We start from the raw sequence: 20,058 nt of genomic DNA on the forward strand, positions 1-20,058 counted from the left end.
CATTGCCATTGTTCTTGAGATCTCAGTAGTCCTCATTGTCCGCTATGGCTTAAAATACCTTTTTTTTCTGGATTGTGTGTGTGTGTTTGTGTGTGTATGTGTGTGTGTGTGTGTGTGCATGTAAGTACAGATGCAAGAGGTATTGGATCCCATGAAGCTGGAGTTTCCTGACATGGGTCCTGGGAGTTGAACTTTGGTTCTTAGCAAGACCAGTACACATTCTTAACCAATGTGCCTTTTCTCCAGCAGCAGAATGTTTGTATTTAAAGGATGCCATTGGCATTTCTGAGTTGAGTTTTATAAAAATGAAACCATTAAATGAAATTTGGCTTGGTATTTTTTTTAATTAATTTATTTATTTATTGAAGATTTCTGTCTCTTCCCCGCCACTGCCTCCCATTTCCCTCCCCCTCCCCCAAACAAGTCCCCCTCCCTCGTCAGCCCAAAGAGCAATCAGGGTTCCCTGCCCTGTGGGAAGTCCAAGGACCACCCACCTCCATCCAGGTCTAGTAAGATGAGCACCCAAACTGCCTAGGCCCCCACAAAGTCAGTACGTGCAGTAGGATCAAAAACCCATTGCCAAGACAGGATTCCAAACTTTGTGAAATGGCCATAGACATACTTCTTGTGTGTATTTATATACATGTTTCTGGTATACACATGTGAGGGTGGGTATGCACATGTGTGCATGTAGGCAGAGAGGCAGCGTTTGACAACAGTTGTTTTCCTCTATTGCTTTCCAGTGTGTCATTATTGTTGAGACAAGCTCTTTCACTGAACCTGAAGTTCATTAATTTGGCAAGACTAGCTGGCCAGTAAGCCCCAGGATATCCCTGTCTCAAACTGTCCAATGCTGAGATTTTGGCAAGCTGCTGTACTTGGCTTTTTTATGTGAATGTTGAGGTTCTGAACTGGGGTCCTCATGCTTGCATTGCAAGTACTTTAGTGACTGAGCCACCTGTCTCGTCCCTTTAAAACTTAAAACATGCTTCTTTGTGGCTCTTTGCACTATGTGTTTATGTAAAGTGGTATTCTGACTATTGATGGCTAGCTATTAAATCAAAATATTGACCACCTCTGAAAAATATTGAAGATGTTCTGTGCCCTATAGTATCAAATATTTGGCCAAGATTTTTATTTTTGAGATAGAATCACTGTAGCACAGGCTGACCTTGAATTCACTAATTAGCCAAGGGTGTTTTTGAACTTCTAATCCTCCTACCTCCAAAGTGCCAGAATTATAGGCACCCACCACTACGTCCTGCTTTATGTGGTGCTACAGATAGAACCCAAGCCTTCATGAATACTAGATAGGCACCCTACCAACTACCAATCCACATCTCCAACTCTCAAGCAGGATTTCTTTATGTAAAAATAGACATTTCTATCTTATTAGTATCCAAATTTACTTTTGTCTTTATATGTACGTCAATTATATGTATACCAATAAATTTAAAATTTATTGTAAATTTTATGTATACCATAAAAATTATAAATATTGGTAAAATTATATGTATACCAATAAATTTATTTTAAAAGAAATTTCTTTGTGAGTTATTATCAATAAATGTTTGTTTTGTGCATACCTGTTTTCTATGCCTATATAATTGGGGTCATGTGAACATTTCTGGGGTCATAAACAATTGTGTATAGAAAGGGTTTAAGGAGCCTTGCTCTAGATCATCACTATCAGAGGGCATAGGAGCAGCAGTTCAGAGACCTAAAATAATTGCCTTGAAATCCACACATGCCAGTCCAGCTCAGATTTTCCTTTAATTGCATGCTTATTTGTGGATGGCTTGTGTATACAGAAAATGGTGGATATTTTGAAATGTCAGGAAAGGCTTCCTTAATCTAAAAAAGAATTTACTCTTGGGCCTCAGATACTGAAAATGAATATTTTCACAAATATATTCATATTTATATGTAAATATGAAGATATCTATAGCCTAGAGCTCACCAATTAGGCTAGGCTGACTGGTCAACCAGTGCCAGGGATCCTCCTGTTTCCTCCACCCCAGTACTGATATTACCAGTATGGCTTTTTCACATGGGTGCTGGGGGATTAAATTTGTGTCCTCATACCTGCAAAACAAGCACTTTACCAATTTAGCTTTCTCCCAAGGTTTTGAGGCCTGCTGGCTGATGTCCACTGAGGTGATTCTTGCAGTGCCTTGTTTACCAACTGTCTGTTTCCACTGCTAAGTGTTTCTCCTACTCTTGTCAGTTCTAACTTGGTGCCTGAAAGAGGGGAAATTCCTGGTTATCTCTTGGCCGGCAAAGAAAGAGCTATGACCACAGAGATACTACATCTTTTCCTTCACCATAGACACCCGCCATGCATACGTCATATTTACCACTTCTGGAAAGTTGCATGAGGCAGCTGTGACACAGGGCTATTTTCTACTTTTATTCTTGTGCTTTTGAGCAGCTCTTGACAAGTGGGAAGTTCTGTCAAGTTATTGTTCCTTCAGAGCTGAAAAAAAAAAAAACCCACTAAAGACTTCTGATGGTCCAGGAATGCTGACTCGTCTAGGTGAAAAGCAGTAGATAAGGCTGGGGCTTACAGAGAGCAGACTGCGCAAGAATTCCAGGACAGAATAGGGAGAGTACATAGAAATGTGGAGTGTATTTCTCCGCAGCTCAGTGGAGCCCTAGCGATAGCACAAGAATGAGCCTGGAGAAATTCCAGCCTCACTCTCTCATCCTCCTTCCTCCTTTGGAGAATATTGTTTTGCCTCCACTCCCTGGACATGCTAACTTTTCCTGTCTTGAGAGTCTGTAAATCTGAGTGAGAACATAGGTTCTTGGACTGGAAGCTCAGGTCTCACTGGTGGCTGTGTGACATTGGGAGTATTAGTTACCCTGGGAATATTAGTTAAACTTCAGTCTGCCTTTGTGTCAAATGCAAACATTTAAATGCTCCTGAAGAGTGGAGGGAAAGATTAGAGAGTGAAGCACGCGAAAAACCCAGCACAGCTCCTGGCACATATTTAGTGCTAAAACAATTGGAGCTTTATATGGACTGTTGGCCCATCCAGATGCCACAACTTTCCCTTGTCAGGTTTTTGTCCTGGAGATCTCTGAAAAGCTGATGTGGCTGAGGACTCTGCACCAATCCAGCAAGAAACACTTGGCACCTTGATCGACTTGCTCCCCTTCTCTCCCTCACTCTGCCAGCATAAACCAATTTAGGGTCTAAGAAAACTGAAGAGACCCTTGCAGTTTATTGCCTGGGTAGGACTATGGTCGCAAATTCTGAGTTGTATACTCTCCCCCACTTACCCAAACCCTCCTCATCCCGTTTCTCCGAATTCCATCAACTCGGGATCTCCAGGTATTAATTTTCTGGTCACCAGAAATCCCACCCTCTACTCCCACCACTTGCCTGTAAGCCTTTAGTTCTTGGAATGCTACTACAGCAGAGATTACTGAGACCCGGCGGGGTTTATATCGCCCTGGCAACCGCTGAGTGCGCCTGCGCAGTCTTTTTCTCCAGCCGACTGCTCTTAATTGGGTTCCTGCGCCACCGCAGGTCAGACTTGGGGGCCAAAAGGATGTATCTCTCCCCTCATTGTCCAATTCCTGTGTTTGAATTATATTGTTATCTTTCTGGGGCTAAGAAAAATGTGAGAAATGTCTGCTTATTCCCTACCATCTGCTAGGAGGTGGCACTTCGGAGAAACCTCTGATAATTAAAAGGATGCAAAGGGGAGAAAGCTTGAGGATGCCAGGAAATGAGAACGCATACAGCATCATACAGCATCCAGTACTGGAAGGCACCACTGTCTTTCCCTAATCAGAGGAGATTTTTTTTCTTTTTTGCACGATACCACCCCGGTGCCAGGAATGCCTCTCAGAAACTCTTACCAGCAAGCTTTCTAAGGAAAGCGTGTGAGCCAGGTTAGAAACTGTCAGAGGAACCAGGATGAATAGACCTAAAATGTTAACTTTTACGTTAACAGCTTGGGTGTTGAAATAAACAGTGCTAGCGCGGGGTATGGGGTGTGGATTAAATCTGACTGAATACTAGACCAGCTGTATTTGAGAAGGCTTTTACTATTTCCTAAGAGCCACCCCCAGGAGATGGGACCTTTGTTACCCCCTGCCACAGATTTCTCTCTCCCACTCCCCTTCTGTACTCAACATTGTCTTTCTGGGTGACTCTTACTCCCCCCCCCCACTTCCATTGGGTATTTTACCTACAGTCTATACCTTCACCAGGTTCTTTTGTCCTTCACCTCAGTCTCAGGTATCACCCACTCCCCAGATACCATTAAAGCAAATTGTGTCCCCAGCCTTTCACTCCACCTCGGCCTCCCCACCACCTCGTTTGACTATACCCTCACCCATTTCCTGCTTCACACTCCTGACCTTTCCCCAGCCTCCCTTGCACGGCATTGCCCTCTCTCATCATGTAGCCCGGAGTTAAATGTGGACTCTCATAGAACACCCCAGCCCACTCCATGTTCTTAGACCACTTGCCACAGAACGATGTAGTTGCTGGTTCACTTCCATGACTTTCCTGTTTTAGATGGAAGTTCTGAGGCCCAGATGGGGCTTCTTTACCCTTATATCCCCGGCACACAGCCTTGTTCTCCGCACAGGGCACCTGATGAATGTTTAGAGAATAAATGAGGACATAAGCATGGCATCTAATTCACTATACTTTATTTTTACTGCACTCTGCAACAGCAAATTAAATACAGGTAAGTGGCAGTCTTTTGTTTTTATTAGTTTGTTTGTTAACACAACAATAGACTCAAAAGGAGGGCAACCACGAATGAGGGGCTTTGTGTTTGGGGGGGTGTTTGTGTACGCGTGTGTATTGTTACTGTTATTTAGCTTATTTTACTGGTTATTTCAAATACGTAAATAGTACCAATAATTTTACACAGTTAGCTGAACATTTATACTGAAACAAGACAGAAAGAGAAACTGAGCAATTTTCATTTACAAACACGTATCTTGACGATAATTAGCGTATATTAGAAGGAAAGAAACACTCTTAGAATTGGAGCACAATAAGCACAAGGTGTACGCTTTACCCCAACCCTCCCAACTTCTGATGTGGGCCACTAGGGCCCCTTTCCCAAAGGCCCCTTTAACTGATGCCACTCAACTAATGTGAAACATCAGACTTTACATGGAGCCAAAGAAGAACATAGCAGTTGACTCGGATCTGGCCCTGGCCTCTTCATCTTCCATGGCCTCCCTGTATTGCTCTGGCCAGTCCTGTGGCCTCTTTCTGTAGAGCCTAGCCATATATTCCAAGGCTTTCATTTTGGTGACTTCAAGGTGAGCCCGAGGACCCCAAAGCAGCTCATATTCAACCGGATTAGAGAAGGAGAGTGGCCTGCATTCCAGGTAACGCTGTCTCATAAGCTTACAGGTGATAGCATGCTTCCTCCCTACATCCACACTAAATCTCCGGAGCAAGTTCCAGATGTTGGCCTCCTTGACACGGTTGCCCATCAGGAAGATCAAACCCAGGATCGGCATCACATATTCTTGGGTGGGTCTGCCCAGGCTCTCTAGCATTACTTGCTCCTCTTCTGATTCTGGCTGCTGGACAAGGAGGTAGATGTGTTCACTGGTGTCAACCTCAATCAGAGAGAACCCATAAAACAGATCAAGGATGAGAGTGGCTCTACTGAGGATGTTTGGGAACACATCCTCGAACTCTTTACCAGTATGAGCCAATAGCTCATCCTGATGTATAGGCAGCAACTCCTCAGTGACATTAATGGCCAACTGGACCAAGTCATTTGCTTTATCATTCATAGTGTCCTCTGACCAGAACTCTAAGCCAGCAGCCTGGCTTCTCTCTTTGGCTTTGTCAGCTTCCAAAGCCTTGCTATATTCTTCTGGCCAGTTCCAGAGTTCTTCATCATGGGCCTCTGCTGCAAACTTTAGGGCTTCCGTCTTTGTGATTTCCCTGTGGGCTCTAGAGCCCCACAGGAACTCAAATTCAAGGGGATTAGTGCCATATACTGGCCAGTACTCCAAAAATCGCATACGGACAAAGTCAGTAGTGAGGAGGTTTCTTGCGTTCTCAAACAGGTTGTTGATCCTCTGAGGCTCATCCATCACATCAACCTTTAACAGCAGGTCCCATATGGAGGCCTCCCTTGCCCGGTTGCCATTTAAGAGGATGTGCCCTAGGACCAAGGCCAGGAGACCTGCTTTTGGCATGTCCAGGGTCTCTGCTAGCCGTTCAGTGTTCTGGGGACCTGGTTTGCTGATTAGGTTGTAAGTGTCAGTCTGAGGATCAAGAACTCTCAGATTCAATCCAAAGACCCGATCCAGGTGAACTGAGGCTCGTCTGAGAATCTCAGGGAACTGATCTGAGTATTCTCTGAGAAACTCCAGCATGTCTGACTGCCGGATAGACCCCTCACTTTGACTTTTCATGCGCATGAAATTCACCAAAGCAACCGACCTGTCTTCTAGAGGGTCGTGGACCCTGAGCGCCCCCAAACGTCGGGACTGCTCGTCGATGAGAACCTCGAGGTCATTCGGGTCCTGCGCAGCCTGGGGAGCGCTGGCCCCCTGTGGATCGATTGGAATCTCAGGGCCCTGGGGAGCCTCGGAGACTAGCATGGAGGTGGGGGGCCCGGAGGCATTAGTAGCCTGCATTTCACCCTGGCCGTCGCTGTAATCTGCAGTGGTCTCTGCGCTGCCGTGGCGCGCATTCTGGCTTACCAGAGACATGGTTCCAGGAGACAGGAACGCGAACGCCGAGGTCAGCGACCCGTCGGAGAGACGATCGGAGGTGTGTTAGCACCTCGGCACAGAGCCGAAGCCTGATGCCCGGAAGCTGTGTGGACCAAAAGTGAGAGCTGATAAGAAAGACGATCTTTTTACCCAGGCAGTAGCCAGCTACGAGCGAAAGCCCAAGAGCAGTTAGCTTTGCCGCAGCCTACGCAGGCGCAGTCAGCCTCTGCGACGTGGTGACCACGCCCCGCTCAGGCTTCCACTCCCGCCCCCTCCCACCTCTGACCAGCCAGTTTGGTTCATGCTTGTGCGGGATTCGAACTTCTCTTAGGGAAGAGAATTCGCAAAGAGAAACAACCAAGATGAAGCAGAAGCATTAAGGGATGGGGGTGTTCAGTGATGCTGCATTTGAAGTTTTTCTAGTTTTTCTGTGAGGCATCACGTTTTTCTGTAAGGCTTAATAGAGGATTCTCAGGGTGGGGGGATGGATATTCATGATAATCGTAGTCATTAAGGCTGCCGCCAACTCAACAGATTATTTCTTGAACATATGCCTATGCCACAAACAGTGCTGGGTATTTGTCTGGTGCATTAGTGATCTCCTTGAGGACCAATTGACTATTCCCTTCCATGTGGAGCTTGCAGCCAGTGGTAATGAGGGCCAACCCTTTATGCAGCACTTATTAGGTAACAGGCATTGTTTTTGGTGTTTTACTTTTCTCATATTAAAATCACTCCATCGTAACTAGTCTGAATAATATATATCTTAAAGGTGAGAAAACTGGCTGGGGGGGGGGGGGGGGGGGGGGGGGGGGGGGGGGGGGGGATGTGAGTTTGCCTGTCCAGACTTAGGCAGCTACAAGTGAAAGAGATCAGGCTTTGAATCCTTTCATGAGAGTTCAGAACATAAGACCTTTCTTTCACACCATCTGACTTTCAAGGAGTTCTTAGCTCTATTTCATTAAAATGGCTCAGATAAAACTGGTGGAAATCAGCAGGAGCCAATTTATATATAGTCCAAACACGGGAGTAGTGAATGGCAGTTTTGTTGGAAGAATAAGATTGGAGGCAGTTCCCGAAGAGTCAAAAAGTAGCTGAGCTCTAAAGGATGAAAAGAATGGAAGAGTTCATGGTTTACAAGGCACTGTAGCTTTAGGGGACATCAACAGGAAAGGTCCAGAAGTATTAGAGTAAAAGATAAGTTTGTGTTGGCTAGAGTCAGAAGGTGTTGGGATGAGCAGAAGGCAAGGGCAGAGTTGACTAAACAGTAAGAATTGAATTTCCTCCTATATGTCAGAACTGCTTGTGGCTGCACAGCAGAGTAGGTCCTGTTCATTCAGGCATTTGTGCATTTGTATTTGAGGATGCGTAATCTAAACACTCTGCCAGGAAGAAAAGTCAGTTGCTTGATTTTCTGGGAGTGCTGCCACAGTAGTTGGGCTAATGCTTAGCCACAAACCAGGAATGCAGCGGAATATTGTAAAGGAAGACAAAATATGACAGATTGCCATCTGCACCACAATTGGAATTCTTCCAAGTTCTTGATGGTAGTGATTATTGTTTTATGTTCAGTGATCCAGTGCCCTGAAACTCCTTCAGAGGCCACTCATTCTGACAGCTACCCATGACATTTTCCAATCCTTGTTTTTAAATGCGCATGCTATTACAATAGCAATGTAAAAGGTTCAGGACCAAGTATTTGGCCAAACCGGGCAAACCTGTGCTCAATACACAAATGGGTGTGCATGCTCTATATGACAGCACGTGTGCTGTTTTGCGTTGATCTGTTGGTCATGCCTTCGGAGAGCCTTGTGGAAAGTAGTGTTCTCTTCTCAGCTCTCCCAAGGTGTATGTGAGGTCCGATTGGAGGGTCTTTACCTCTTCCATTCACCAGAAGGGTAACATGTTCTTTGTCTTAGATTGGTATTTCTCTAAGTAAAACTAAGTTTAGTTTGGTTTTATAAAACCCTCTTCATTTATAAGTGAAACCCTGCTCACAATTTGAGTCAGACTTAATTATTCCCATCTACTAAAGAAAAACAATATCAAATGGAAAACCAATACCTTAACTGTGATATGATGTCTCAGTCTCATTCTTTGGTATTCAGTTTCTTAACTGATTCAACCCTACCTGGTATTCTATCTTCCTCACTATTCTCAGCATGTTCATCCATGAAGTCACCTCCTGGACACACTGAACTTCAAATTTTTTCACTCAGCTATTTTTGTGTTTTACAGGCCAATGAAGATTTCTAGTTATTGCTAAATGAACAACAATGAAGCTATGTTTTATAATGTACATATGTCAGTGTAAAGGCAAAAAGATGGGCTCACACTCCTTATCTGAAACTTCTTTTGAGACTTTCTGTTAACTATTTTATACATTCTTTTTTTTATTTTATACATTCTTAGGATGAGTAATTTCTATACTATTTTATCTTCAAAATTATGTTAATAAAGTATTTATCTTGACTACTGGAATATGCACATAATAAAGTACACAAACGTAGCACTTGATAAGTTATGACCCATTTAACACATCATGTGATTATGATGCCACTTAAAATCATTTACAGCATCTTGAAAGTTCTGGGGGCACTTTATCTCAATCATTTCCCTCTCACTTGTCCTTAGAGAAAAATGGCCATATAGGCATTTTAGACTAGTTCTCTCTCTCTCTCTCTCTCTCTCTCTCTCTCTCTCTCTCTCTGTCTCTCTCTCTCTCTCCTTTAAATAATCATAATAGAATTATACAGAATGTATTTAGCAGTATCTTCTCTCAAGCATCACCCCAACTCTATTGCATTTTTATCCATTCGTTTATAATAGTAGTCTGTTCATTTTCATTATTATAGAGTTTATAATCGTGTGAATATGGACTTCTTTTTAAGAAGGCAAATAAGTATTTTTTATATGATTATGAATTCACAATATGCATAACACCTTTTTAAAAAGACTGTTAGTCAAAGGAATAATATAATTATACAAAACCCCTTACATATATAAAATATCATTCATAGATTTTGTTGTATATATAAAACATTGTGGTAGCTATACACAGTTTGTAAAATGATAATGACTAATTATACTTGAAGGCTTTCTATATAGTCTTGGCTGTCTTGGAACTAGCTCTGTAGACCAGGCTGGCCTTGAACTCACAGAGACCTTCTTGCCTCTGCCTCCCAAGTGCTGGGATTAAAGGTGTGTACCACCACTGCCTATACTTGATTTTAAGCAATAATTTTGTAATCAGAGTTCAGCAATACAGCTAACTGGCTCTAACTATATAGTAGTATTCATCGAGTATGCACAAAGTCCAGGAGAACCCTTTATTTAGATTGAATGATAACACTTTATTATTACTATTTTAAATATAAAAGAAAATGTTTAAAAACTTTTAAAGAAAAACCCATGTTCTCATCAATCATATAAATTTGCTGCTATCATTTTAGAATAGATCATTCTGATCTTTCGTTTTCCCAAGTTTGCATTGAAAAACAACAATTCTGTAAAAAATGCTTGAATTTTAAGTATAGAGTCCAATAGATTTTCAAACTGTACATATATGTATAATGAGCATCTAATTAGCAAACAGTGTTACCAGCAATCAGAAGTTCCTGTGTCCCTTGTTAGGGCACTCCATACCTTAAGGGCAAAAACCACTGTAAATTTTAACACCATATATTCATTTTGCCTATTTTTGAGCTCTGTATAATTGGAACGATGCAGTATCACTTTTTATATCTATCTTCTTTCTTTCAGTGCTATTGTGAGGCTCATTTGTATTGTTGCTTGCTTATATGAGGTTTTGAAGTATTCCGAGGCTTGTAGAATAGTAGACTCCTAACATAATTGTAAATAAAGAGGGCTTTATTGCAATAAAGAGTGCATAATTGTAATAAAGTTGTCATTTATTTTCCTTGTGTGCATTTTATTTTTGTGATATTTCAGAATGTACTTCTAAAAGTTCTTTTATATTATTAATTGACAATTTCATATAAGCATATAATTCATTTTGATCATAGTTTCCCTTCAACATTCTCTTACCTGCATCCCGCTCCACCTGAAATTCTTTCTTCTTCTGAAAAAGTCCCCCCTCCTACTTTCGTGCCTTCTTTCTAAAGGCCCACTGAGTTTAGTTAGGGTTGCTTGCATGAATGCGAAGTTATTTGCTGGATCATGGGCAACTTGCAGGCAACACCACTGAAGGAAAAGGACGCCCATTCCACCAGTTGCCATTAACTGCCAATAGCTACTCAGTCTGAGGTGTGCCTGCATGATACCCTCTCCTAGCCACAGTGGAATGTTGATGGACTTGAGTTTGTGAAGGTCTTGTGTAGAAACGACAGCTTTGGTGAATTCATGAGTGCAATGGCCGTCTCATGCCCAGAAGAAAGCATTTTGTAGCATTCTTCCTCACCCCCAAGCTCTTATATTCCTTCTTCCTTCTACTCTGATGTTCCCTGAGTTTTTGGAGGATGTAGAGCAGCGGTTCTCAACCTTCCTAGTGTGGTGGCCCTTTAATACAGTTCCTCATTTTGTGGTGGCCCCACGATCATAAAATTATTTTCATTGCTACTGTTTAATTGTAATTTTGCTACTGTTATAAATTGTAATGTAAATATTTTTGGAGACAGAAGTGTGCCAAAGGGGTCACAACCCACAGGTTGAGAACCATTGATATATAATCTATTTTTACCTATCGTTGTTAGACATTTGGGTGATTTATAGTGTTTGCAATAGTACTGCTAAGAATATTCTAGGATATTTATTTTTATAAACTTTTAAAAACACTTTTATTGAGTACTCCGGACCACCACTATTGGACCATAGGTTGTGAATACTTTTGGTTACTATTAAAGAGTCAGAAATGTATATATATATATATATATATATATATATATATATATATACACACATATATATTCTCATAAGCAGAAAACATAAATGTTATATGCGATGGTTTATTTACATGAAAATGGGCCCCATAGGCTCACAGGGAATGGCTCTATTTGAAAAGATTAGGACTGTGACTTTGACCTTGTTGGAGTGGGTGTGATCTTACTGGAAGAAGTGTGCTACTGATGGGCTTTGAGGTTTCAGAAGCTCAAGCCAAGCGCGCTCTCTCTCTCTCTCTCTTTCTCTCTCTCTCTGCCTGACCAAATGAAGAAATCTTGGCTCCTTCTCCAGCATCATGTCGGCCTATACGTCACAATGCTTCCCACCATGATGATAATGGACCGAACTCCTGAACCTATAAGCCAGCCCCAATTAAATGTTTTCTTTTAAAGACTTGCTGGATAGTGCAGCAAGGGGAGTTGGATCTGCACTTGGGGGAGATGGTCCCACCCCTCACTACCGGCTTGCTCCTCACCTAGGTAACACACTAGAGCTGTACTTGTTGTAAGGAATTTAAGTGAGCTGGCAGGTACAGTTTGAATGCAGCAGAGATGACACCTTCTCCCGCTCCCACCCCACCTGCTATATTGTGGCGTGGGTGAGGGAAACATGGCCCCCATTTTTGCTACCTGCAGCAGGCAAGAGAATTGACCTAGGGATCATGAGAGTGGGAATGCCCCTCACCAACTGCAACAAACAGGAGAGCTGACCCTGCCCCGCCCCCCACCTTTAGTATGCCCACTACTATAATTGGGAGAAAGGGCTCTACAACTCACCTGGGCAAGACAGTGAAGGTGTCCCTGGTAGTGTAAGTGTGAATACAAGAACTGCACCCCCAGCTTCCTTGCTTCAGGTTGTGACCGGTGGACTGGCCAAGAAGGTGCTGGAGAGCACACCGGGCAGGGGGCGGGCCGATTAGTTCAGCGGACACCCAGGCCCTGAACCAGGTCTCTGAGCTGGCCCATCCCAATATCCACCTCATCTTTGAACAGTTAGAGCAGAAGAAGGGTGCTACCCAACAGATCTAAAACTGCAGTATCTCCAAGACACAAGAAGACGGGCGAAGGTGGGGGGAAGCAGTGGGAGCCCATTACTGATGGTGTGACAGAGGGCAGAGGCCTCCAACCAGACTGATGAACATAGAAATGAACACTTGCAAATGAAGAGGGAAGGACTAAAGGCCGAAGCCACACCACAGCTTCCACAACGAAATTCTTCTCTTTTTCGCCCTTGTTCTTTCTTGTTTGGTTTGGTTTAGTTTTTGGTGTTTCTTTTAAATTTTATTTTACTTTGTTTTGGGGGAAAGGTTGCAAAGACAGAGAGTAGATTTAGGAATGGGGAGATGGGCAGGATCGGGATACATGATTTGAAAACCACAACGAATCAATAATTGTTTTTTTAAAGAGTTGCTGTGGTCATGGTGTCTCTTCACAGCAACAGAAACCTCGACTAAGACAATATGGTTTCTCAACATCTCAACACAGTATTTTCTTTTTATCCATTATAACAACTTTGGTGATTGGAATTATGGTGTAATATTGCATTCTGGTTTATTTTATACTGATGACAAATGAAATTGGGCTCTTTTTATGTGCTTATTAAATATTGGGATACTTCTTTTGTAGAGAGTACCTGTTCAAGTGTTTAGCTAATTTTTTCTACTAGGATGTTATTTCTTATTGGTTTGTGATGATTTGAATGTAAAACAACCCTTGTATTTAACCATTTGTTTCCCAGCCAGTAGCGCTGTCTTGGGAGATTTTGGCGAACCCTATTTCTAGTCCTTGCTGTTTCCTGCTCTACAGTTATAGGAACAAAATAAGTTACTCGCTCCTGCTACTGTGGTCCCTGCCATACCTTCACAGCCATGATGAACTGCATTCTTCCAAATCATGAGTCAAAATAAATCCTTCATTCCTTAAGTTGTTTATATCAAGTGTTTCGTGGCAACAGTGAGAAAATTGGTCATGATAGTTTATCACAGTAACAGGAAAGGAACTGATCCGATGTGTACTACAAGTCTCTCATGTACAGTTTCTTTTACTATCTCAGTAGTTCTCAACCTTCCTAATGCTGCCACCCTTTAATACAGTTCTTCATGTTGTGGTGATCCCCAGCCATAAAATTCTTTTCATTGCCACTTCACAACTGTAATTTTGCTACTGTTATGAATTGCAATGTAAATGTCTATGTTTTCCAATGGTCTTAGGTGACCCCTGTGAAAGGGTCATTCAACCTCCAAAGGGGTCACAACCCAAAGGTTGAGAACAACTGCTTTATATGAACAAAAAATTTTAGTCATTATACAGTCCGATTTATTAAGTGTCATTATGGCCAAAGCTTTAGGGACATGTTTAAGAAATTTTGCTACAACGACAACATGAAATGTTTATATATTTTCTTCAAAAATGATTTGATTTGGGTAGTGGCACATACCTTTAATCCCAGCACGCGGGAGGCAGAGGCAGGCAGATCTCTGTGAGTTTGAGTTTGAGGCCAGCCTGGTCTACAACAGCTAGTTCCAGGAAAGGCTCAAAGCTAAAGAGAAACCCTGTCTCAAAAAACCAAAAAAAAAAAAAAAAAAAGATTTGATGATTTGATTTATCTTTCATTTTGCGATCTAAAACTCATCTGGAACTACTTTGGGGTTGGAGAGACAACAGTTTGAGATTTAAGAGTGCTTGTTGCTCTCAGAGGACCCAAGTTTGGTTCCCAAGCAGCTTACAACCACCTTTTACTGCAGCACCAGAGGATATGATGCCCTGTTCTGCCTCTATGGGCACAGCACAAATGTGTATACATACCTATCAATACATATACACAATTTTAAAAATAATAAATATTAAATAAATACCACCTGGAACTTCTTTTTAGTATGCTGTGAGATGAGAATTCCCTATTTATTTATTTTTGCTGTAAAGCAAATAGTAGGATACCATACCTATCTTTTAAACTGATATAAGACCATCTTTGGGAAAGACCATCCTTTCATAATCCCACTGTAGGGTCCTATTAGACATAAATCAGGTGATGAAAGTGGGTGGACCCATGTCTATATTTTCAGCGTTCTTACACTGGTTAGGTTTTTATCCTGTAAAAATATCATGTACCCATATTTTATTTTTATAGTAGGTATTAATATATTGCAATGGTAGTTGTCTAGCTATGTTCTTTTTAGACTGTCTTGGCCATTCATGCTCTATTGAATTTTTGATTTGCATTTCCAATTATTTATTAAGAAAAGTTTTGCAGTTTTAATTATGGTCATTTAATTTGAAGAGACCATCTTAAAAATGCTGTCTTTCATTCTCTTAATATGAAATGTTATTCTACTTATTTTGATTTTTTTCAGTAATGCTTTGGATTATAAATGTCATTCAACAATAAACTAATAAGAGCATACTTTTAGTTGGACCTGTTGAATTTGGGTATGTGTTGTCTCAGTAAGATGACATGATTAGTGCTATTGTATTATTTGGGTTTCATCTGGACAATTTGTTGAAGATTTTAGAGGAAGTGATCATTTATTATAGACTGGATCTTATCAGGCAGTGGGGATAATTCTATGTTTCAAGATCATAATAAATCTTATTTAGAAGGAGTAAAGACTAGAATATGGCTAAGAATACAACTGGCTAAGTAAAAGCTGTCACTCATATAGCTAAGGATGTTAGTTAATCATGTGGCTTAAACATCTCCATGTTTTGGAATTTGTTTTGTCTGGTTTTCTGTTACAGTCTGATTATGAAGTCATCATGTTTTTGTCCTTCTCGGACTTCATGACAGATTGTTCTTATTTGAAGTTGATGATCTGTAAAATTATTCATGCAAACAGGAGAGCATCAAGGTTTACCTGATAACCAATAACAGGAACAATTGGATACCATGAACTACCTTTATTTTTTACAATACCCTCTTTCACGTAAGAGTATAAAACATCGAGTCATAGTAAACAAATCCACAACATTTGCATGTATTAGTTTTTTCCCATTGTTCTGATGAAATATCCAACAAAAAAAACTTAAGGAAAGAGGGGTTTACTTTTGGCTCACAGTTTGAGGGTACAGTCCATCATGGCAAGGAAATCCTGGTTGCAGGCACTTGAAGTAGTTGTTCACATTACATCCACAATCAGGAGATAGAGAGGATTGCTTACTTTTTTCTTTTTATTAATCTCAGGACTTCAATCCACAGAATGGTGCCATATACAGCTAAAATATGTCTATACACTCTAATTAACCAAATCCAGAATTTCTTTCATAGACATGCATACCCAAGGTTTGTCTCCTAGGTAATTATGAAAATTTGATACTCAGAGATTAAAAAGTGTAGTTTGAGATAGACTCTGATTAGGCTACCTTGCTTCATTTATTTCAAGATAGGTTGAATTCTCTGATGTGAGATGAGCTAAGCATCTAAGTGTTTGGACATTATTCATATCCATTATCCTAGCTCTATACCTCAGCAGAATCAGGTGAAGGATTTCATATATAGAAGTTGGTTAAATTTAGAGTGCCAATGGTTTAGTAAGATCTTACAGGAAAATGTTGCTTTTCCTTAAGGACAAGAGACTATATGGAATAAAATAGCAATATGGAAATGAATGAGAGTAATATTAATACCAAGGCAAATGCCCCAAAGAGTGTTGAATTAATCCAATTACATTGTCTTGGGTGATGGCTATTCATTTTTGATGGCAGAAAGTTATCCAAGACTTCTGAAAGACTCATAAGAACCTTCAATTTAAAGTCATTTGATGTTAATACCCCAGAAGTCAAGAGAAAGTGACACACATCTTTAAGTTAGGAAGATAATTAAAGTATTAAAACTTTTGAATATTATTGTTAGGGCACTTGTTAATAGTTCCTAATAGGATAAGTTTCAATTAATCTTAAATTCAACTTTCCTCTGACATCCAATGGAGAACAAATTTGCAGACTGTAGATTATGCAGGATGTATTTTGCTAAGTGCTTTGTAAATGTTCCCCATACCTCATATTGTTAAACCTCAAAACATTATTTGAGTATTTAATGAATAAACCTGTAATTTGATCAGATCTTAGACCTTGAAATTTCTTAGTGCATGAAACAATATTATTAATCCATAACAGCTAACCTGCGGGTCACATGGGGCTTTATCTCATTATCATAAAGCTAATAGAAGTAGTCGGGGCTTTCAAAGATTGAAGGTTTCTAAGGTTGGTTTTACTTTTAGAATTTCAGTAATTATCTCTACTTTTCCTGAAGGCTATAGATAATAAATACAGTGAAATTTCTCAACAAAAGGTAAAAAAAAAATTACAGTGTACTAATTAAAATTCTGATAATGTAAGTGTCCCTGTTACTAGAGAAAAAGAAAAGGGGATTCTGCAAGTCAGACGAATAGAAATGAATACTTTTATGTACTTCCTATGCTTAGGGGTCCAGTGAGGAGAAGCTTCAATCCACCTTGACATTATTGTTGCAAGCAAACACACTCGCATCTTCAAGGGAATAGGAGATAGTTTATTCAGGAGCCATTTTGAGTGATCAAGGCCTAGGAACACAGACTTAGGCTACCCCAAATCCCGTGTCCTGCATGAAAGCAGTTTAATGAAGTTTTATAGATTTACAAAACAAAGTAATAAATGAAGGCAAGTTTAAAGCACATTGATGGGTATATCAGAGAGGCAGTTATAACAAGATGGAGGAAGCTTTTCTATAGGCTTAACATGCTGTCTGATGACATTCTAGGTTTTGGGTTGGTGGAAGCTAATAGTCTGCTAAGCTAATAGATTCCAGGAGGTTTGTGTCTATTAGTCACAAGCTATGAGTTCCTACACACAGGTGGGATGTTCCAAAGGGATAGAACTTAATCCAAGGCAAGGTATTAGTCTCTGGTCCTGCAACATTCCAGTCTCTACAAATTACTGAAATTCTAATCAGCTAATCAGTCTCTAAAGACACTGCTTAATTTAAGGAGTTTTGTTCACATACTAAAAAAATAATAACAAGAATCCATTCATAGCCCTTTGGGACAGGTAGCTGAGTAAATTTGGTAAAGTCCATTTAGAAGTTTTCAGAGCAAAACATTGGTTGAAAAACCGTTCACATACAGTTTCCACAATGTTACCAGCATTTCATTTCTAACAAGTTGGATATATTTTGGAAATATCATAAGCAATACCTTTAAAGTTAACATGCCAGCACTCATTTAAATGTGCAACCAATTTGTATTTTCAATTTTGGATATTATCATGAAGAATTTTAAAATATGATTTTGCTAAATTCCATTATAAATGCCATAGTGCTACCATGAAGACTTCTGAAAGTACACTATATCTTAAATGTTCCTCGATTTAAAAAAAAAAAAAGTCTTATGGCAGTTGCTAACAGCTTCTTTTAAGTCATTCAAGAATTTGGCTTTCTGTGTTTTCACACCTGGAATGACTGTACTAGGATTTTTGTCGATGTAAATAAATATAGTATAAGAAGAAATTTAAGGAAAAAAGTTTATTTTGTTACAGAGAGCTGGTCACCATAATCGCTTATCTTTTCATTAGTTGATATGTTCATGGGGGGCAATTAATGTAGTCATATAAACAATTAAATTTATGAAAGCTATTTTATTATAGCCATTCAATGATATTAATTGTACAAATTCATTTCCCTTTTTACTGTACATTTGCTTTCATATGTGCTTATATTGTGTTTTGTTCTTATGATTACTCCCTGTCATCCTGTGTTGTACTCCTTTATTTTCTTCCCCAGCCACTTCCTCTATTTTCAGGCCATCCTTTCTTGTTTGCTTGTTTTTACATGTGAGATAAAACATAACAGTTTCTGTGTTGGTTAATTCTACCTAAATTCTAGTTCTACCAAAATTTCTTGCACATGATATGATTTATTTTTTATGTTTAAATCTCTCTCTCTCTCTCTCTCTCTCTCTCTCTGTGTGTGTGTGTGTGTGTCGTCTGTTAATAGACATCTAGGCTGATTCTCTATTTTGGCTATTGTGAATAGTACCACAATGAATATGTGTATTCAAGTATCTCTATTGTATTCTAAATTATTACTTTTTAGCTATATATACACAGTAGTGACCTTCCGGGGACTTATGGCAGATCTATTGTTAGGTTTTTTTTTTTTTAAAGAAAAAACTTCATACTGATTTCCATAGAAGCTGAACTAATTTGCATTCCCACCAGCAGTGTATAAGAATTCCCCCCAATCCTTGCTAGCATTTAAAAAATATAATGGCTATTCTGACTGAGATGAGATAGAATCTCAATAGAGTTTTGATTTGCATTTCCCTAATGGCTAAAGATGTCAAACCTTTTTTCCATTTATTTATTGAGATGTGTCTCTTCAGATCACACATCCATTTACTGAATGGATTGACCTGTTCTTTTGGTGTTTGCATTGCAGAGTTTTTAAATGTATTCTGGATATTGCTTTCTGTCAAATATCTAGCCGATATTTTTCTCCCATTCTGTAGGCTGTCTCTTCTTGTTGTTATTCCCTTTGCTGTGAAGAAGCTTTTAATTTCATGTAATCCCATTTATCTATTTTTGATTTCATTTTTGAACTGTTAGAGTACTAATAATAAAATTACCACTCCCTAGCCCAATATCTTATCATGTGTTTTAAGGGTTAAGTTAGATAAATATCATAAAATAGATGATCATAACATATTTTATGACAATTATTAGTTTTGAATATAATTTATAAGCCATTAACAAGCAAATCAGCATCAGTCAAGGGAGTCTCTAGATCCATAAAAAGTTTGGCTTATCACAGAGCAAAGAAAACAGAATATTTCTTTTTCAGGTAATAAAAAGAATGAAAATTGTAAGAATGGAATATTGCAACACTGTTGTCGGTGTTTCCTAGTAAATAAAGGCTTTTGTTGGGGTAAAAAAAACACAAATATACTCTAAACACACAGAAAAACCATCTCCCGAGGCCTGAGGATTTTTAAAGTCTTCGAAGGATTTTCTTGCCCTAATTTAAAGCTGGTCATTTTGAAGAAAGACAAAGTGGCTGATTAGCAAAAAAAAAAAATTTGTAAGCATGTCTTGATGAGGCCTGGAATTTGTTAGGCTAGTCAATCAGTAGGAGGAAAAACCCAGAAGGCCATTGTTTAAAACTACTAGGCTTTTCTCTCAGATCAAGAGAGTGATGAAGAAGCCAGTGCCCTTGGAAGTTTACCAATCTTTATAACCTATCTGTCTGCCTAGCAGGGAATCTGTTTAACTTCTAATCCCTCATTCCTCCCTCTCACAGGAGTTTCAAACACAGACCTCTCTAACTGCTTTCAAGATAGCAAAAATGGCGATGTAGAAGGTATAGCTGTTAGGGTACTTCAGAGGAGGATAGACCTAAGGGCAATAAAACTTAACAGATGGCAAAGATGCAGAACATAAGCTATCTATCTCTGTATTGACATCGTGCATCCTTGGA

The 20,058-nt window shown here is 39.9% G+C and overlaps 1 protein-coding gene across 1 annotated transcript; it reads right to left on the minus strand.

Moving 5' to 3' along the window:
- Positions 1–4,654: 4,654 nt before the first annotated feature.
- On the minus strand, positions 4,655–6,911 carry Magee2 (MAGE family member E2). Its single transcript, XM_050132843.1, has one exon. It carries the CDS (start codon positions 6,712–6,714, stop codon positions 5,143–5,145), a length of 1,572 nt encoding a protein of 523 aa, XP_049988800.1. The 5' UTR covers positions 6,715–6,911; the 3' UTR covers positions 4,655–5,142.
- Positions 6,912–20,058: the final 13,147 nt, after the last annotated feature.

This window comes from Alexandromys fortis, unplaced genomic scaffold, assembly GCF_014885135.2.
Source record: "Alexandromys fortis isolate MF-2015 unplaced genomic scaffold, M_Fortis_MF-2015_v1.1 scaffold_456, whole genome shotgun sequence".
Taxonomy (NCBI): domain Eukaryota; kingdom Metazoa; phylum Chordata; class Mammalia; order Rodentia; family Cricetidae; genus Alexandromys; species Alexandromys fortis.